Source organism: Cyprinus carpio, chromosome B2 (assembly GCF_018340385.1).
Source record: "Cyprinus carpio isolate SPL01 chromosome B2, ASM1834038v1, whole genome shotgun sequence".
NCBI classification, from domain to species: Eukaryota; Metazoa; Chordata; class Actinopteri; order Cypriniformes; family Cyprinidae; genus Cyprinus; species Cyprinus carpio.
In genome coordinates, this window is record NC_056598.1 from 14,761,044 (window position 1) to 14,781,983 (window position 20,940).

General features: G+C 34.2%; 1 protein-coding gene across 1 annotated transcript in view; it reads left to right on the plus strand.

Moving 5' to 3' along the window:
- The window catches only part of LOC109048310 (cohesin subunit SA-1-like), a 47,433-nt gene that overhangs the window by 9,599 nt on the left and 16,894 nt on the right, over positions 1-20,940 (plus strand). Inside the window, exon 2 of the mRNA XM_042718257.1 lies at positions 20,344-20,461. Within this exon, the coding sequence (XP_042574191.1) occupies positions 20,433-20,461 (29 nt within the window). The 5' untranslated portion in view covers positions 20,344-20,432. The remainder of the gene's footprint in view (positions 1-20,343; positions 20,462-20,940) is intronic.

The following is a 20,940-nucleotide window of genomic DNA, read 5'->3' on the forward strand; positions in this document are numbered from 1 at the left end:
AGACTGTGGTGAACAAATCAACAGAAAACTCAAGCTGCTGACTTACACAGATCTGGTTTCAGTAATGAAATGTAATTCTTCTGCTCAATCCAGTCAATTGGATCATGAGTTTGGATGAAAATAGTGCTTTATGCAACTGCACCTTTTTACATGTATAACCTCAAAATCACACACACTGCCATTATCTTGTTTTTCTCGCTCCGCAGAACAGATGGCAATTTTAGTAGTCAAGAAAATGAGCGTAATTTATGTGCCACTAGCTGATTTCAAATCTGGTTTTTGAATACCCATAATTGTTTTCATTTCTTTATTTTGTCTGGTAATAGTGGACTAACAAATTACAAGAGATACTTTGATCTGTAGTTTACGTCACAGTCGAGGAAGATGGAAAAGCCTTAATGTGATCACAAGGTTTTCAAGAAATCCTAATTTCTCTTCAGGGACATCTGTTTCTGTATCTTAGCATGTCATTTCACCCTCTTATTCTGCCCTGTGTCACATTAAGAGGCGATCAGTTTAGCCTGTTCACCAGTCTCCCATCACCCTCCATTGATTTACTCTTAATAGAGTTTCTGTTGTTCAGCTAATGCCTTCAAATTTTGAACGTGGCTGCGTTGTTTAGATCATTTCAATGTGCCTACTGATGCTTTTGTTCTTTTGTGAAAAAATGTTTGTTAAAGTCAACATGAAACCATTTACTTCTGTAATGTAATATAACTCTGGGTAAACCAGGAATTCATCTGTATTTTTATTAAAGATTACAAAGACTAAAAAAATATATTTTCTAAAAAATAACCAGGTCAGAAGCATGCATGAAGAAAGTAATTGATTTTATGTCGACTTTAAATGCAGAGTTTAGTTGTTCAACAACACATTTTTGTAAGGGAAATTAATAAACCTTATAAACTCTAAACTCTCACAGCTGTTAAACAAATCTAATAATCCATTTATTTTATGTTACAGCAGGTCATCCACCCTGCTCTTCAGCTCTCCTTATGTACCGTTGGGCTTCATCCTATTGTTTTCTTTAGGAGCTGATGTTTTAATTCCAGTGCATTCTGGCTACATCTGACAAGTACACCTTGATAATTTACCAGCTGTCTGATACTGCACAGAAAACTGCTCAATAAATCAAGTGATACATGAATTGGTAAATATGTTCTGCCTTCACTTTTTTTCCAGTACAGTATAATATAAAAATACACAAGTCTTTATATAGAAATGTTATATATTTATGTAATTTAGCTTCAAAATGTTTCCTGTTGTATCCCCATTTTTCTTTGATGACAGCAGCATTGGAAATGCATAAACTCCACAAATTTGTGTCAAACCTAAAGACCATGTTCTCCAGCAGATGATCCATAGAGCATCTTGTGTCTCAGTAGAAGCAAGAACATCTGTACAGCTGCCTGTGCAAAGGGTCACATCATCAACATTGCAAATTTTATTCAATTAGTAGAAAAAAATCCAGAATCGTAAAAATCTCTTATTCACTTTTTTTATTCGTTTCATACGTTTTCAAAATCCTTTTATGCCCAGATTTAAATGTATTTTTTAATCCCATATTTTGAATGTGGTTTCAGACTTTTAGACCCCAGTTTGTAACTGTATTATGAAAAATAAATAAATAAATGAATAAATAGTTGTGATATATATATATATATATATATATATATATATATATATATATATATATATATATATATATATATATATATATATATATTTGTTTTAGATTGTTTAAAAATAAAAATTAATTTTAATTTCATTTAACTTCAAATAACTAAAACTGAAATAAAAGCTGTATAAGGATATTTTAACAACTATTTATTTATTTTATTTTTCATAATCCAGTTAAATAATACAGTTGAAAGGTACTTTATTTTGAGTATTTTCTCTTTATGTTTAGATTATTAATAATATCCAGTTTAAAAGTTTTGCGTCAGTAATTGGTGTTGTCATTTTGAAAAAAATGTCATTTGAAAAAAAAAAATGCTTTTATTCAACAAGGATACATGTAATTGATTCAGAATCGTAAAAATCTCATATTCACTTTATTAATTATTTATTTATATAATTTAATTTTTTTCAATGTGGTGTCAGACTTTTAGACCCCAGTTTATATATTATTTGTAGTATATATATATTGCCTATGGTTGTGGTCTTTTGAATCTGGGTTATGTTAGTCCAGTCAACTCTATCTTCTCATGCAGCGCAGTCTTGATGTACAGCTACAAATGTTTAAATTTCATGAATTCACTGTGAAAAGCATTAGAGGAGCCGGCGTCCTTGAGTGATCCACCTCCTCAGAGACTGTAGTTAGAGTGAATGGTTTGTCCTGAGTGATTGAACGAACTTCTCCCTCTGGGTGCATTGAATTACATTTAAGTTGACTGTAAGTGGATGTTATTTAATTAAAAAACCTCCTCATGTAATCTTAAAGTAATTCTTTCTGTATCGGTCAATATTTGTGAAAGCTCGCCTACTGTCTCTCACATGTGTGTCGTTTGTGGCTGGTGGATTAATAGCTCTGTTGTGTGTGTGCGTGCGTGCGTGCGTGCACATGTAGTAGTTGGCAGGGATGTGAACGTGCTCCACGCATGCGTGTGTTGCTTTTACTGTAAAGCGCTTAAAATGCATGACATGTATTCCACAAGGCAGGCGTTACCATGGCAACCCGTGTAGGTCATAAGCTGCAGGTTTGATTTGATTGGCTGAATGAAGCGAGTGCACACGGGAGAGATCAGTCAGCGTGCAGGACTGTTTATCTACAGGATGTCCTTTTGGATCTGTTCTACCAATCTGATTTCTCTCTTCAGCTATTTTATCTTTAGAAGCACTAAGAATTGCTCTGGCTTTCCGTATTTAAACATGCTCCATATTACACACTCAGTTTGAGGACTGTTTTTGTCTTTGATGTTTCTGAACTTTAGTACTGGATGATGTTTTGATTTGTGTGTTTGTATAAAGTCATATAAAATCATAATCAGATTTTTTGTGTCTGTGAGTTACTTGCATTTTTCACCTCATATTGGGGAGCTTGACTAAAATGTTATATCATGATATGAGTCATTTATTTCACAGTAACAGTATATGCCAATATCACAATTTTTTTTTTTTTTACAGTATCACAATTTTTAACATTTTATTTATTTATTTTTGATAACCCAGTTAATTAAATATAGTTGAAGCTACTTTATTTTGAGTATTTTCTCTTTATGTTTAAATTATTCCTAACATATGCTACAGTTTAAAAGTTTAGAGTCAGTGAGATTTTTTTATTAAAACTTTTATTCAGCAAGGATACATAAAATTGATCAAAACTGAGTGTTGTAAACACGTTTACGTTGTTGCATAAGATTTCTATTTCAACATTTATAACACTGAGTAGGGCTGCACGATTAATCGCACGCGATTAATTGTGATTGTCATGCGCATTTAGTCAGTAAAGCCGGTTCTGTGATTAGCAGTAAATCTCCATCACCTGCTTTCAGGTGGAGCAGCATTTACTACGCAGAGCCATAGTTCTCTGACAAGCTATGCAAAATCACGTTCATAATCACTGACGATATAAATGTAGGATTATGAAATCGAAATCGAAAACATGTGAAAATACCGCATTTAATTACGTTATCTCCAAATTCACTTCATAACGTCAGTAGAGTCTTTAAAAATAAATCCTTCTGTTAGATGAAGTGTCTTCTTAAACAGAATAATTAAGGCACACAATATTTTATTGTATTCTAAGCAGTGATAAAGGCTATCTCGATTAGCATTTCATTATAGATATACTTTATTATGATGAAAATTATAATAAGAACTCAGATAAACCATATATTGCCCATAGTCGTGAAAAAAAAAAAAAAAAAAAACGCGATTTATTGCCTTTGCGACTTAATTTCGATGAATAGTGCAGCCCTAAGATTGAGTAAGTTTACATGGACAACAATTTTCAGGATTTAACACAATTAACAAAATCTACCATGTAAACAGATGTTTGATTACCTCAATCCGGCTAAAGTCATACTCGAAGTGAACACAAATCGAATTAAGACATGTGGAGTATTCCTATTTTAGTCGCATTATCGAAGTGCAGTATAGACATGTATACACCTTAATCACAATTTTACCACTATGTAGGACTTTTCTCAGCATTTGCAACAGGATACACACACTACGGTGGTCAACAATTTGACGGCAAACAAAAGAGCATGGCTTCACAACAACGCTGTCGTCTGTTTGCATGTATATAATATGATGACAAATCATTAACTGCATTTGAAGATTTCGTAAAATTAAAAATTAATCACCCAAAACTGTATATGGCATCATAACGAAAATTAACTATATGTTGATACGTGAGATCCTGGAGGGAACTTCGAATGGCATTGCGTGGGGATGTAATAACGTGTGCCATTAATCAATTTTTGCACTATAACATGTAAATTGGGAACATGAAAGGAATATTCTAAAAGCAGCTGATGTAAACACCTTAATCTTGATATTGTCTTATTTAGAATAAGGTAAATAATTAAATTACTGATCTCAATGTAAATGTAGTCATTGATAATAAGAAGAAATGTTTTTTTTGTGCACTAAGACAGCATATTAGGAAAAATAACTGATATTTTGAAGGATCATGTGATGCTGGAGTAAAAGCTGATGAAAATTCAGCTTTGCCACCACACGAATAAATTACATTTTAAAATATATTAAAAAACAGATGACATAAATTTGAATAATAGTTCATGATATTACTGTTTTTACTGTGTATTTGTTCAAATGTAATGTAGCCTTGGTTAGCATAATTCTTTCAAAAACATTTAAAAAAACTTACTGATCACAAACTTTGAATGGTAGTATACATTATTACCAATATTATATATCGTAAATATTATATATTACCAACAGACTCTGTTCCAGATGTTGCAGAATGCAGATGTTCCGTTCTACTTGTTTTATGCAAGTATATAGTATATAATATTTTACAACTGAAATATGCTTAAATATGACTTCTTTTGCTGTAGTTATAGATTTAGCAGTGGCAGCATAGAAATTTGGTGCAGGAAATACTGTGCAATGATTGAGTTGATACTAAAAGTATTAGTATTGTAAAATAAATAGTGGGTTAGAAACCATATATAGGTTGAGTCAGTTGAACAATTAATGCAGTAAGTTGTGACGTTGCTTGGCAGCTGCAAACAACTAACATCTTTACAACAGACACCCCTTGTTCGTAACCGTAGACCGGTTGACACATTTCTACTGTTGCATGGCACACATTTCCACCCACTTAATGTTTTTTTATATCAGTATAAAAATGGAAAATTGATATCATGCAGGATCTTGTTGTAAATTACAGCTGAATAAAAGAATTAATGAACATGTCTTCCCTTGCTGAAATGTGTCTTTTGTAAACCTGCAGATAAATCGGATATGATCTCAGCCTGTGATTCACATTAAATTATTACAGTCACATTTTTCATTTTCCATCTTGGTCTACTGAATGACTACTCTCTGCAAATAATTCATCCCTGCATCTGAGTGAGACCTTGTGTGTGTGTGTGTGTGTGTGTGTGTGTGTGTGTGAACACACAGAGCAATGCTGATCTGATGTGTTTTACAGTCACATGTGACATGCTGTGTCTCATAACATGTAATCATTTGCTGTACTGTAGCATTTTACTTTAGGGCTTAAAACTCAAAGGAGCAGTGAAGACTGGAGTGAAGTCAGCATATGGGTTGTTGGTGCATATCATTCATTTTTTTTATCAGCATCAAGATTTTAGATTACTTTATGTGAATGTATAAGGTAAAGTGTATGTGTTGGGTACTGTAACAATGATAAATGAGCTGTTAATTGAGCTCCAAAATGAGCTTGTGAAGAATGTGTGGTTAAATGTCTCTGTGTTGCTTCACTCCACACCCATGCTAAAGTTCATGCTCAACTTTAAAACAAAATGTTCTAGCTTCACTTTATTGTAATGTTCACATAATAGAACATATTTTTGGTTGTTACAAGAATGGACTACATGTAAATATAAATGTAAATAATTTAGGATACACACGCACACACATATATTTACAGTGTATATATATATATATATATATATATATATATATATATATGTGTGTGTGTGTGTGTGTGTGTGTTGTGTGTGTGTGTGTGTGTGCGTGTACGTGTGTGTGTGTTAGTGCAATGTCATACTACCCTATGCAATGTTTGTTTACACTGTGAATTAGTGTGAATTAAAGTAGATGAATGTTTTAATGGTGGTGCTCACAGAGGACAAATTTCAGGTTTTAGTTTTCTGAATTTGTAAAAAAAAAATTTTTTTATATAGCTTGAGCTGAACTCTGGCAATGATAAATGTCCCATTTATGTCATTTTAAGTGCTGCTTGACTTTTCACAGCTGGAAGGTTTCTGTTAATGAAACTAGTGTGGCTTGGAAAGAACAGATATTGGAATATTGGCTTGTGGAAATTCAGCATCTTGAAAAAACAGCATCTATGAACAGCGAACATGTTCCCACCCCCTAAAATAAGACTGTTAGGAATGCATTGGTGTTAGTGGTAATACATGATGTCATAATATTTATTAACCATGTCAGCGCATCATACATTTTTTAAATTTTTTGTTGTATAGATTTGTTTTTGTAATGTTTGTCTTTTTAAAAAGCTCATCTCATACAAGCAAAATCCCAAGCTAAACATGCTGCCTAATGTGTCCATTATTATTTTGCTAGTGGTTTTCAAATCTTTTTTTATTCAAACCCATCCAAAGGAGAAAGTTGTCGGGAGAGGAAGGCAATTTTAGTTTAGTCCTGATGTGTTCAAGCTTAATTTATGCCATCTGCTGGTTTGTCAGACATTTTCAACAGATCCATTTCCTAGAGCAAGTGTCGGCAACCTAACTATAGGCCTGTTTGATATTCATGCAAATAGTTTCTGAAGATTTTTTCATAAATTGTTTTTTAAACTTAAAAAAAAAGAATAACAGATATACAGTGTGACAGTACTGTATGTGTGTGTGAGACAAGGCCAATGCATTAAAACCGTTCAGTTTAATCACCGTTAATGTGCTGCTTTAATTGATGCATGCGCACACACACATCACTTGCACACAAGATCTGAGATCGCTGTGCAAAAAAAAAAGTAACATTCAGAAGCTCATAAACTTGTTGTCAGTGCTGCCACGTGTCTTATATTAATCGATACTGAATCACTACATTATTTCTCAGCAAGGAAGGGGGTAAAATCACTATTTTTTTTAAGTAACTAAACTCTTAGCTTCATTGTTTGTAGAGAGAGACAGACGAAGACAATTTACACATCTCTCTCTCTCGCTCTCTCTCTCTCTCTCTCTCAAAATGGCCATATTTGAGAAAATTTTGCATCACTGGATATAGCCTAGCTGTCGATCATTTAACATTTCCATCGTAAAACGTATTGTTAAAAGTTGACTGATATTAAATGATTTGCAGCTTCATCTTACCTCTCATCTTACCTTACCTTACCTTACCTCTTTAACGTAAAAAAAATGATGCTTCGCACTTCTGCTTCTGTGAACAGTAAACCCAGCCTACTTTGATTTGATTGGCCATCTCAGTCTTTTTGACATTCAAGAGCGCTGTTAGACCACTGAGACTTTGATCTGAAGCACCTAGTATGTGCAGCGGTCGCACGCGCATCCGTAGACTAGTTAATTCACACACTTTAATAGTATTTATAGGTCCTAAAAGGCTGTGTGACTATGAGAAGTTAATACCTCAAAATGTACATCAATATGCAGTTTTCCCTATTGCTCACGTGCCAGTGATTATCCCTCTGCACGCCACTGTTGGCACACGTGCCCTACGTTGCGGACCCCTGTCCTGGAGCCTTGTTTCTCTAGAGTCGTTCTCAGGTTGTCCTGCTTTATTGAGGCCCTGTTTCTGAGCAGACAGGCCTAAGACAGAGGTTGTTACACTCAGAACTCGCTGTGTTGTACATTGCTTAGTGTCTCTTTGGTGGCTTGTTTTGGGACAGTGCTACAGGCCATTATGGATTAAAATGCAGCTGATGGTCAATAATATTGTCTCGGCTCTAGTCCTGTCATAATAACAACTTTTTGTTGTGCAATATATTGCCCCAGAAATAATTGCGATAAGCGATATTATTGTCATTTTAACACCATTTTATGCCACTGAATATATAATCATAATATAACAGCATAATAATGCACACACACTCGGATGACAACAATTTTTTGATTCTTAAGAATATTTAGGCTGATATATCGGCTGATATTTGGCATTTTTCAAATATCGGCATCGGCCGATAAATTTATCTGCTTGGCCGATATGTTCAAGGCAGGACTTTTATTTTGATGACGCTGATAATGTCAGTGCCTGAGCACACAGTGCTCACATTTTCCATCTTGTTTACTGTCGTTGTTAACAGTTCTGTCTATACAGATAGAAGTCTGTCCAATAATCAGATAGAATGGTTAAACAAAGGAATTAATATATACAAAATGTATTATAATGATTGCTTTTATATTATTAGTAATAGAAAGGCAAACATTATAATACTTGTTTGCCGTCAGCATTAAGCAAATATGCATTTATATATTTTAAACAAATCTTTGAGTCACTTATGAACATTTAATTTCACAAACCTTGCAAACTTGAAGTGTGCATTTTTATCCAGCATGATCGTGTGTTCTCTGTGTGATGGTCGGTCCATGTGAATTGAATGTTTTAAACTTTAAACTCGTGATTTCAAATTATGCTGCGCTTTATACATTTACCCAATGTCATATTCATGTCATTTTCACTGTGTGCTGTATGTAAAATGAATGTTACCCTGGCTTTATTTGAAAAATATAATTCCCAATGGACAAAAAATTCCAAGAATACTGAGTGCCCTGTTGGTTACAGATTACTTCCTTTTTAACTATATTTTTATTAAATATTTATTTATTTGTGAAAAATAATTTGTCATCTAAAGTATAAGTATGTTTATTTTTCACATTTATTTTTTATTTAGTTGTTAAATGTTTTTATATTTTTTAGTTTTTGTTTGTTATAATAATAATAAAAATTATATCGGCTATCGGCTGGCAAAAAAACAATATCGGTTGACCACTAGGGCACACTATTGCTGAAAAACACAATCCCTACTTATCAGTCAGATGTCCGTATGCACAAAGGCACAGATCCATAAACAAGGCCATATGTGCAGATTAAACTTTTTTTTGTAGAAGCATTTTTTAAATGTGAACTAGCATCTCATGACTACACCACGTTATGTACGAGAAGCTGCAAAAGACACAGGTGCAAGTGGAATTCAGAAAACATGGTGACATAAATTTTTATGTAAATATAATGGCCAATTTTAGAGATGCACCGATCGTTCAGCCAGGGATCGGCTGATTTTCCCTATGATCAAACCCGGTGTTCTGTCGATTTGTCCGACGCTGTCAGATTTTCCTACCTCCCATTAAAACAGTGGGTAGTACAATTCGACAACGAAAAATGCTGTCGATAAAATTATGGTTTATTGACATCTACACATACCATAATCCTAAACCGACCCTTAGAGTAATGCAAATACAGTAATTATGTGTTATATTCACGGTTGAATCTAGAAGGGATACATTTACAGGAAACCAACAATAAATATATTTTTTCTACCTATTAGATTGTGTTTTATTAAAGTCTATACCTACCCCAACCCTAAACCTTCCCTTACAGTGATGCAGATACATAAAATATTGTTGGTTAGCATGAGAAAAAGGATGCAATATTGCTGTGCGCATGCGCAGTTAACACTTGTAGGAAAATCTGACGGGTAGGATAAAATGTCAGGACACCGGATCGGTGACCGGCCGATCAATCTCACTTCTTTCCGATTTCGAGCCAAGCCGCTTTGTTACCAGCGGCACAGGCAATAACGTCACGTCAGCTGCGCATTCTCACTCTCTTCTCTCCGACGACCACTTCTCTCTCACACATCTCATTTGCGCCGGTTAAATGGTGCTTGTATTGTGCATTATTTTAGTCATTCCCACAGGTTTCGTGCACACCACCACTGATCTATATTAGTGGAGCGCACAAGTCGTGCTCAGTCTCAAGCATCTTGTGAGCCACAAATACCAAAATGAGTGGCTAACTGCACTAAAATGTTCAAATACATACAAAATTATGTCAAAATGCCCATCTTGGCGAGTATCCAGTTAAACACAGTCAGTTTTGGAACATTAAATAGTTGAGAAAATAATGCATGTTGTGTAACAGTATATTGGGTCTGTGGATAAACTCTTAAAGGGACCACAGTTCAATTATCCTGCTGCTGTCTGTCATGTTAATCAAAGAACAAAAGACAAATAATCAAAGAATCAAAGAACAAAGAAAATCACTTTCTGCTCTTGACTGAATACGTTTTATAACTTTAATGGTAAGCATTAAGAAATTACCTTTGATAAAAATGTACATTTGATTACTTTAATAAAAACTTGCAAAAATCGGTATCGGCAGATCACACTAACAAGAAATTGGAAATCGGAATCGGCCAAGAAAATTGCAATTGGTGCATCTCTTGCTGATATATTGCATCACCAAAAATTATTGAGGTTATGTACATATTGTGCGATAAGTCAATATATTGATTATTGTGACAGGCCTACTCAGCTCGGCTTGGCAGCCATCCTGGGTTGGCAGACGGTGACTGAAGAGCAAACAGTAACACGCTGCAAAACTCATAATTTATATACATAATTTATTTGCATCCCTTTGAGAATGTTGCACAATTTCTGCTCTGCCCTCAAACCACTAGTGTAATTTAATAATAATATGAGTGAGTTATAAGCTATTACGTGCCCTGGCTTGACTTTCTTAGTAATTCATGTGCTTACAGATCAAAAATAGCTCAGATGAGTGCATAAAACTCTTCACTGCAAACAAGATTTGTTATATTTTTTTTAGATGTTTTTTTTTTTTTTTTTTGCCTTTTTTCTGAAAGGACAGTAATGACAGGAAGCAAAGTAGGAAATAGAAGGGGTGGGATTGGGAAAGGTCCACAACCTTGGATTTGAACTCGGATGCCTGTAGCACAATGGCGATATACAGTATGTTGGCACGCTGCCCACAAAGCTTTTTTTTACCCCATGGACCATTTTCACATTCCCAGGTTCTTAGAAGCAGAAATTATCATAGTTGGGTAAACTTCTGTAGAGGTGAACAGAAACTACAATAAACATAATTTTTATGTTCACATTTGCTGTAAAATAAATATGTATGTATATCCATGATAGCATTTCTATGAGGAAAAAAAATACAGAGAGATTGATCACGTTGGCCGGTAGAGAAAAAGATGGCAAATTTGTTGTCACTCCCTCAGCCGTTGTATTAGAAACACCCACACAGCAGAGTTAAATAGGTTTCTCTAATGCCAAGATAATACAACGCAAGGTACAGTGTAAAGATTGACCGATATATAAATTAACCGATATTTTTCCCGATGTTTAAGCATTTTTCAATAATCGGATATCGGTTTTGTAATATCAGATTCACCGATAAATGTGCCATCTTGTGGGTGTTTTGGGAATTGCACGCAGGATCGCCATTACAGCGTGTCTGAGGGGAGACGAGACAACAAAAACGGCGTGCAGGTACTTGATTTGCTGTAGTTAGTCAACTTTATTTAACATAACAGCCATTCATGCACAAATTAGATGCATTACATAAATGCTTGATATGTAGTTTATGCAGCTTGGCTCTAAGAAATAGAGAACAATTCACAGAGGCATGTAAAATAATCCTTCAAGTAAATAATATGCAGCCATTAATGAGCGGATGTTGGAAATAAAAGCGCTGAATTGAATTCTCTCTCTCTGTTGTCTATGCTTATCCTTAGTCTTGTGAAGTCGGAGTCACGCAGATAATCCGTCAAGATCTCCCAATAAAGACGTAACTTTGCATGAACAGCCATGAATGAACACATGTTGGAAATAAAAGTGCTGAATTGAATTCTCTCTCTGTTGTATTTGTTCAACATTAGTCTCATGAAGCCGCTTTCATATTGCTGTTCACTCACCGAGTTGATGCTCGGGAAATGCTCCAGCATGGCCACCGCATGCAACTTTTAACAAGATTCATGTTTTTTTAACAAAAAAAATTGACATTGTATCAGTTATAAAAAAAAATCAATAATAATAATAATAAAAATAACTGTGGAAACGATTCATCATAGTTTGTGGAAATTGTCCATTGGGAAATTTTAGTTTACAAGTTTCATTGTCTGTTGTCAATAGTGTAGAGATCCACGTAGCTTTCTGTTGGTCAACATGGCGAACCCATTGCGAAATCTATGTGGGAAACTATTTAGCCTTCACACGAAATTCCAGATTTTGTGGATTCCTATTGAAATCAACTGCAAAATTTCTCTGAGCAGCGGTAAATGTGACTGCATATTTTTTCTCTGGATAAAAAAGTTTCTGAAGTCAATTGATCTTGTTTAATGATATATATTTTGTCAATATTTTTATTTGTTTTCACCCTAAAATTTACCTTCAGTTTGAACATATTAACAAAAGTATTGGGACTCTCCCTTCTAATGAATTGGTTTAACTACTTTAGTAATTTCCATGAGTACAAATCTAAATGTTTCAGCATACAGTATAATTATATTCTAGGGAATTGTGTGCTTCTAATTTTAAAGCATTGTTTGGACAAGACCCTTTTCTATTCTAACATGACAATGCCTCTGTGTATAAAACAATTTTTAAAAAGAAATGATTGATTGAGTCAGTGTGGAAGAACTTTACTGGTCTGCAGAAAGCCAAGTCCTAATCTCAGAAGAACACCTCTGGTGTGACTTTTTGAGCCAAAAACTCATCACCAAACACCGATGATTGCACATACACTATCAGGACAAAAGTATTGGGACACCCCCTTCTTTGGAACAGAAAAGGGCACTTCCAAAACTGTGGCAACAAAGATGGAAACATTATTCATGTTTTTAAAAATTGTATTTCCATCTCTGCTGCAACAGTTTTGGAAGTGTCTAAAATAACTGTAAAAATTTTTTTTAGTTATTTGTTGCAAGTGATGAGTTTTTGGCTCAAGATCTGCTTTTAAAGGCATACCAGAGGTGTTTGTCTGGTATTAGGACTTGGCTTTCTGCAGACCAGTCAAGTTCTTCCACACTGACTGAATTAAACATTTATTTTTGAACCTTATTTTGAGCCGCTTTAATCTGCATTTGGGAACGCAACATTCATTTACAAAGAAGTTTCAGTGTCACATAATCCTTCAGAAATCATTCTAATATGCTGATTTGCTGCTCAAGAAACATTTCTCATTTTTATAAATGTTAGAAACAGTTTTGCTGCTTAATATTTTTGTGGAAACAATGATACCACTCAAACATTTGTATAAGATTTAAAAAAGAGAGTGAAATTAATAATTTTATTCATCATGCATGAAAGTGACAAAAAGTGAGTAAAGACATTTAAAATGATTTATATTTAATAAATGCATTATCAAATTTACTTAATATATTTGATAGATGCAAATAAATGCTGTTCATTAAACATTATATCTATCAAAAAATCCTGAAAAATGAAGTGCATTATTTCCACACCAAAATATGAAGCAGCTGAATTGTTTTCAACATTGATAATAATCAGAAATGGTTCTTGAGATTAATGATTTCTAAAAGATCATGTGACACTGAAAACTGGAGTAAAATTCTGCTTTGCATCACAGGAATAACATTACATTTTATAATTTATTAAAATTGTTAACTTTTTTTGTATTTGTAATATTTCACTATATATATATATATATATAAATTTTTTTTTTTTTTTTACTTTATTTTGATCAAATAAATTCAGCCTTGATGAGCAGAAGATGGTTATTTCAAAATCATTAATAATTTTAATGTTTCCAAACTTTTGGCAGGTACTTTAATAATAATAATAATTCTATATACTTTACTATAATATATTATAGTACTTTATTATAATATATTATATTGTTGTCATGATTATTAAATGCTGCTTTTTATTTTTTACAGGACAGTATGTATTTTTACAATGTAAGATATATCTTTTAATGTGCTAAAATATATATTTTTAATAGTGAGTGTTGGGGGCGTGGCTTGGGGCGTGGTCAGATTTTCCTTCTTTTTTGTCTCTAGCTGATCACATGCCTGAATATTAGAAGCACACAATTCCCTAGAATATCATTATATGTTTAAACATGAAGATTTGTACTCATTGAAATAACTAAAGTAGTCAAACCTGTTAATTAGATGGGAGTGTCCCAATATCTTTGGCAATATAGTGTATGTGGAATATGCCTTAAATTAAACAATCAAAACCAGTTTTTTTGTAATTGTATGATAATACAGGTTTACCAAGACTGTGACGGTGGCTCATGTTGTACATCACGTGCATGTTTGTGGTTAATTCACAATGTTTGTATATTTTCCTACCATGCAAAGCAATTTCTGTTGGTCTGTTTCATCAAAGATTACAGCTTGAGTTTACCACTCTTCTAAACTAACGGTGTGCAAGGTTTTTAAAAATGTTCTTTATGGTTTATTAGGATGAGGGAGGAAGAGAAGGTCCGTGAGAGCTGTGAAACAGAGGTGATTATATCAGAGAAGACAGATCTCTCATAAAAAAAGAAAAAAAGGAGCCACTATTTCTCCTCACAGTAGTGCTCATTAATCATATCTCCACATGACTTGAGAATAAGAGAGAGAGAAACTATATAAAGGCAAACTACTTTACCTGCTAAATCCATGTTATTTTCTTTTTTCTGGAATACAAAATGACTTAAGGCCATTGATGCCTAAACAGCATTCATTCCCAAATAATTTAAAAGTGAGTGAGTAAATAAGGACACCATGTTCATTGTTGGGTGAACTGTCTATCCCTTTAATAGAGGCATTGTTCATGTACAGCTCATTTGGAGATGCGTCTCATCTGTTAATGGCTATAATTGTTTGTGTATGACTGTGATATATTCATTTTGTCTATTACCATTGTCCTCCTCGTTCATGTTCTCTGCTTCTCTTGCTCTGTTTTTCTATTTTCTGTTATTGCTTTGGCAATAGGATGCAATTTTGTAATGCCAATAAAGCACTTGAGAGAGAGAGAGAGAGAGAGAGAGAGAGTAATTGAAGGTCCGTCTCGACTGCTTTAGCCCGTTTCAATGCGCCTCAGATTGATTCTGCTGAACATGAGGAGCAGATGAAGGTCATCTATTTACGCCCACAGTCTTAATGTTTTTATACCATAACTTTTTGCATGGTGTTTTCTTGTTCCTTTAAGAAATGATCATGGTGTAGGCGTAAAGATTTTATTTTAATGCAAACCCTCTAGCAGCCTCTCATTTTAGATGTTATTATTAAATATATATGATTGGGTGATGTGAATTGACTCATGTTTTCTCTGAGTGAGTCAGGCTGTGAATTCAAACAGCAAATCAATAAAACACAGCCAGAGACTCACTGAATCACTTCCAGAAACAACATAAACAAGCTCCCCAACACCTTTATTTAGACATTGATCAATCATCCCTCCCCACAGAGGACTCAAACCAAAGCCACTGTCTGGAAAATAGCTGCTTTGACGTGATTGATTCACGTGGCGTCTGGCTGATGCACTGCTTTTTTTGTTCATTGAGAAAAACTAAGGTTATGATGAGTGTTTTAGTATGTGTGAGCTGATACACCATACACATTATAAGCAATTGATGCATGGCATCAAAATTTGAATGATAATTAGTTGTTGATATAAAGAACAATACTTTGTGCACTTTGCAGCACTTAGTTAATAAAGGTCGCAATGTCTTGTGCATGACACATTGGTTTAGAAACCCAGCACTCAGAGAAGTTAGAAGTTAAAAGAAATTAAACTTTTAAAAAAGTCAAAATCGAGACCTTGCAGGTTGCTTCTCACTTTTTTTGCTTACTTTTTTGACACTGCAAAATGCTAAAAAAACAAACAAAACAAAAAAAAATGTTCTGTGAAAACAACAAATTATTAATTATAAAGACCGATAGCTATCACTAATAAGATCTCATTAGTTGTTGGCACCAATAGCCTCGTGGTTAGTGTGTCGACAGCGCAACTGCACTCACGGTGACCCGAGTTCAATTCCTGTCTCAAGGTCCTTTGCTGATTCTGCTCCCCTTTCTCCTCCCAGTGCTTTCCTGTCGTATCTCAATAATAAAAAGGCATAAAAGCCCATAAAAATAACAAAAAAGGATCTCATTAGTTAACCTTAGTTGAAATGACTCTATTATGCCATTTCCAATATTACCTTTCATGCAGTGTGTAGCTGTATGTGAATGTAAACGATCAGTAAAGTTGTAAAGCCGAAAGTGCATGATAAATAAAGTTATTATCTCCCAAAATAAAGAATCGACTCTCTACAGCCTAAACAATTCTTTAGTAATTTCGAATTCCACTTCCGTGATGGTTACACGTCACAGGGTAAAACATTTGCATAATTCCCAGCTATGTTCTACGTTGACCAGCATTGAACAACTTGACCCGCCCACAAACACGTAATTTTACTGACAACTGCTTCTCTAATCTCAGGGAGTTAAAAAAAAAAAAAACACTTGCTCTTGAAAGATGGCTCAGCACCTTGTTTATTTGGACCAGCTGCTCCTCTAAATCACAAGTGTGATAAATAATAGATGTTTATATTTTCTATCGAGCGTTCAAAATACAGAACTATGTCAATGGGTGTATCGTTTCCGACGCGCTGTACACGGTAGACCAATCACAACAGACTAGGCCATCTGACCAATCAGAGCAGAGCAGGAGGGGTTTAGAGAGACTGAATCTTTGAACTGCTTCGAACTAATCGATTGAGGATCGCTGGAAAATGAGGTGATATTAAATGCATATTTTGAGAAAACAAAAGTGTTTTTTTGACCTTGCATGCATGTAATCCTGTTGTAGGAAACTGCCAAAACAATATTAGGAACCGTAAAAATGGCATAATAGGGGCACTTTAATGCATTAACATTAACAATGAGCAATAGCTACATTTGCTACAGAAGTTATTAATCATTGTTAAAAAATACAACACTTAGTTCATGTTAGCTCACAGTTGCAACTTTTGATTTTAAAGTGTTATTAAATATTGGAATTACCTAAGATTAATGAATGTTTAGAAGAATTTTTCATTGGCAGTTTGTTGACTAATTAATTACTTTAACTATTGTTAACTAATGAAACCCTAATGTACTGACAGAGTTTTAGTGAACAATAAAGAATCAAAACATTTTCAAACAATATCAAGGGCATGTTGAAGTTAAGATTAAAATGTAAAAAAGTTTGAAAACAAATAGCATATTAAGTCTAAATATCAAGAGTCAAAAGTCAAGAGAAGACTGGTTTTCCTTTGCTGTAAACAAAACTAGTTCTCACGAGACTTGCATAGAATTTACGCTATACCTGTGTCCTATATGTCATCCGCTGGATGCCACTTTCATGTGAACGTGTGTTCAGATGTTCCGCTGTAACAGTTAGCGGAAGCTAGAGATTTTTGGGTGAACTCTCCCTTTAAATGCAGCATTTGGAATATGCAGAATATTTTTAAATCTATCAAATGTTACAAAACAGAGGAAATAACCACATACACTATAGGGCTGCATGATTAGGCAGTAGCTGCGATTGTCATGCGTATCTTTCAGTGAAGCACGGTTCTGTGATCAGCAGTAAATCTCCATCCAAAGGCCAGAGGGCGCTCTCACACTGAAACTCCAAATACGGCTGGGCAGCCATTAATGCTGCGGCGCCCGGGAGCTTGCTCAAGGGCACTTCAGTCGTGGTATTGCCGGCCCGAGACTCGAACCCACAACCTTAGGGTTAGGAGTCAAACTCTCTAACCACTAGGCCACGACTTTACCCCTACCAATACACCACCAGGCGAAAGTTTTTGAACAGTAAGATTTTTTATGTTTTTTTTAAGAATTCTGTTCTGCACACCAAGCCTGCATTTATTTGATCAAAAATAGAATGCAAAAGCAATAATACTGTGCAGTAATATTTTCACTATTTAAAATAACTATAATTTAATTTATAATAACTATACTTTTATTTAGGATGCTTTACATTGATCAAAAGTGATGATAAAGACATTTATAATGGTACAAAAGATTTATATTTCAGATAGATGCTGTTCTTCTGAACTCTCTATTCATCAAAGAAACCTGAAAAAATCTACTCAGCTGTTTTCAACATAATAATAATAAGAAAATGTTTTTTTTTTTTGAGCAACAAATCAGAATATTAGAATGATTCTGAAGGATCATGTGACTGGAGTAATGATGCGAAAAATTCAGCTTTGAAATCACAGGAATAAATTACATTTTAAAATATATTCAAATAGAAAACAGTTATTTTAAATAGTAAAAGTTTTTGCTGTACTTCACATCAAATAAATGCAGGCTTGGTGAGCAGAAGAGACATATTACTGTTCAAAAACGTTGACTGGTAGTGTAGATATTTCTTATAAATTCACAGCCCATTTTGGTCACCGTCTGTGGTGTTTCTTCCGCCATCCCTGTTTGATTTCAGCCCCGCTTGTTCTTGTTTTCCCTGATTTGTTTTGCAGTGCAGTGCTGGTGTCAGTAAGGTGTAATGTGGCCGTGTGCTGGTTGTGAGGCTTTAGCAGCAGGGGGGGGTCATATTTAGAGCGCTCCCAAGTGTGAACCAGGACACTGAGGACGAGGTTACAGGGTCATATTTGAACCACTCAGCTTTCCTACACTTGCTTACTTACACACATCCTGCTTATTTCTTGTTAAAGCGACTTTGCCTCTCTGCACAAGAGTTTTACTCTGTGTGTCCCAACAGTGGCTCAGTTTAACTTCACTGCAGACTCACACCTGTGAAATCAAGTCTTCCAGGACACCTACAGCGTACAGCCATCTAGTGGCAGTCTAAAGAGGATAATCTTCACCTCACATTTACACCACTGAAATCTGTCTCCTGTAGTGCATGTTTCAACGAGTTCTCATTTCCTTTTATTTCACCATATAGTGATGGTCTTGAATGTCTTTTTATTTATGCAAGCACACTTTCTTTTCCATTTTGATATTTTATCTTTATGAGAGTCCATATTTCTTTGGAAATCCTCGGCATGGCCTGATTTTTCTTGTGTCACTGTAAGAGCTCTCTGCATTAAAGAAAGAGAGTGTATAGTGTGATTCAACTCATGTGTACTTCCATATCTAAGTATTAGTAGAGAGGGAACATTTTAATGAAAACTTTCTTAGCCTGCCCCCTACTGTTGCCCAAGAAGTGCTTTACATCCTCTGGAGTTGAGCATTCTGTTAGTGGGAGAAAACTCACTCAAAATTTCTGTTTATCATCAGTATGGTCTCTTAGAGCCAAAAGTACATTAATTTAGATTTTTATAGGTCTGAAAATTATGCAGAAACACATTACGTTACGCTATCAAAGAATCATTAGAGGTCAAGTACTTTATGGTTCATACTGCCCCTAGTGGTGAGAGTTAACTTTAGTCAGAACAATATAAACAATCACACAAAGTCTTTTAAAATACATTTTTTAATGATTGTTTTTAAAATTAAATGCATAATATTTTAGCCTCTGTGTTGTAAAAAACAATCAAACAGGCCCCTTTTATCTTCTGTTGTGTTGAGAGATGAAAACTTTATGCTAAATAACTAAATTAATTATCTTTTGTCTGGTCAGTGACATAAATTAATTTTATATTTCACCTAATGTTAAGGAAAATGTTCATTTTATAAACAGAAAGAAGGTTGATCTAAATTTAAAGGAAAAACAATATTTTTCTCAGTGATATTGATATGGATTTGATTCTATTTAAAAAAAAAAAGGTTTTATGAAACAGAATATCTGATGCTTGTGTGTGTAGATCTGTAGCACGTTTGCCTGGGATTATGTAGATTGACATCTCTGTTAATGATGTACTGATGCAGTTCATCAAATGACCAGTTGGTGTCTCTGTTCAGCCTTTTACACTTGAATTCTAATCCATATTTATTGTGTTTGTTTAGGTGTGTGTGTTTGGTTACAGTGAATGTTATTTATGTTTAGTTGATTTGTTTTAAGTAAGAATTGATTTCATGGAGCTTTATTTACAGTAATTCAAATTTCTATCGACTAAAAATCAAAATCTGCAATTTATCACTTTTTTTTAAATGAGAAATATTTACTTTGTTTAAAGTCATTAATTATGGAATCTAAAGCTTGTATGTGAAATAATATTGCATATACAGATAGTCAGTGAAGACCTTCTTCTGCACAAACTGTAATTTTTTCCTTCTGTCTCCTGCAGGCTCAGAGTGTCAGTGTTAATACAGTCATCAGCACTTGAAGCACACTGAAAGAGCACCACACACAGCAGACCTGTAACACACCATCATCATGATCACCTCAGAGCTGCCAGTGCTACAGTGAGTCCTGCTTCACTTCCACTCACACTGCAACTCAACTACATGTCAGTGTTCAACTAAATACGTTTTAGATGAAAAACTTAAAACATTTGAAATAAGTTTAAATAAATTGAAGTACTAAAATTACTAAAGCTTTTTATATATATACACTGCCTTTCAAAAGTTTGGGATCAGTACGATTTTTTAAAGAAGTATTTCATGGTCATCAAGGCTTCATTTATTGATCAAAAATACAGAAAAAGCTGTAATTTTATGAAATATTACTGCAATTTAAAATATGTTTTCTATTTTAATATACTTTAAAATATAATTGATTCCTGTGAAGCAAAGCTGCATTTTCAGCATCATTACTCCAGTCTTCAGTGTTGTCCATCAGAAATCATTATAATATGCTGATTTATAATCAAATACTTTTTCAGGATTCTTTGATAAATGAAAGGTGAAAAAGAACAGTGTTTATTCAAAATGTCAAATTGATT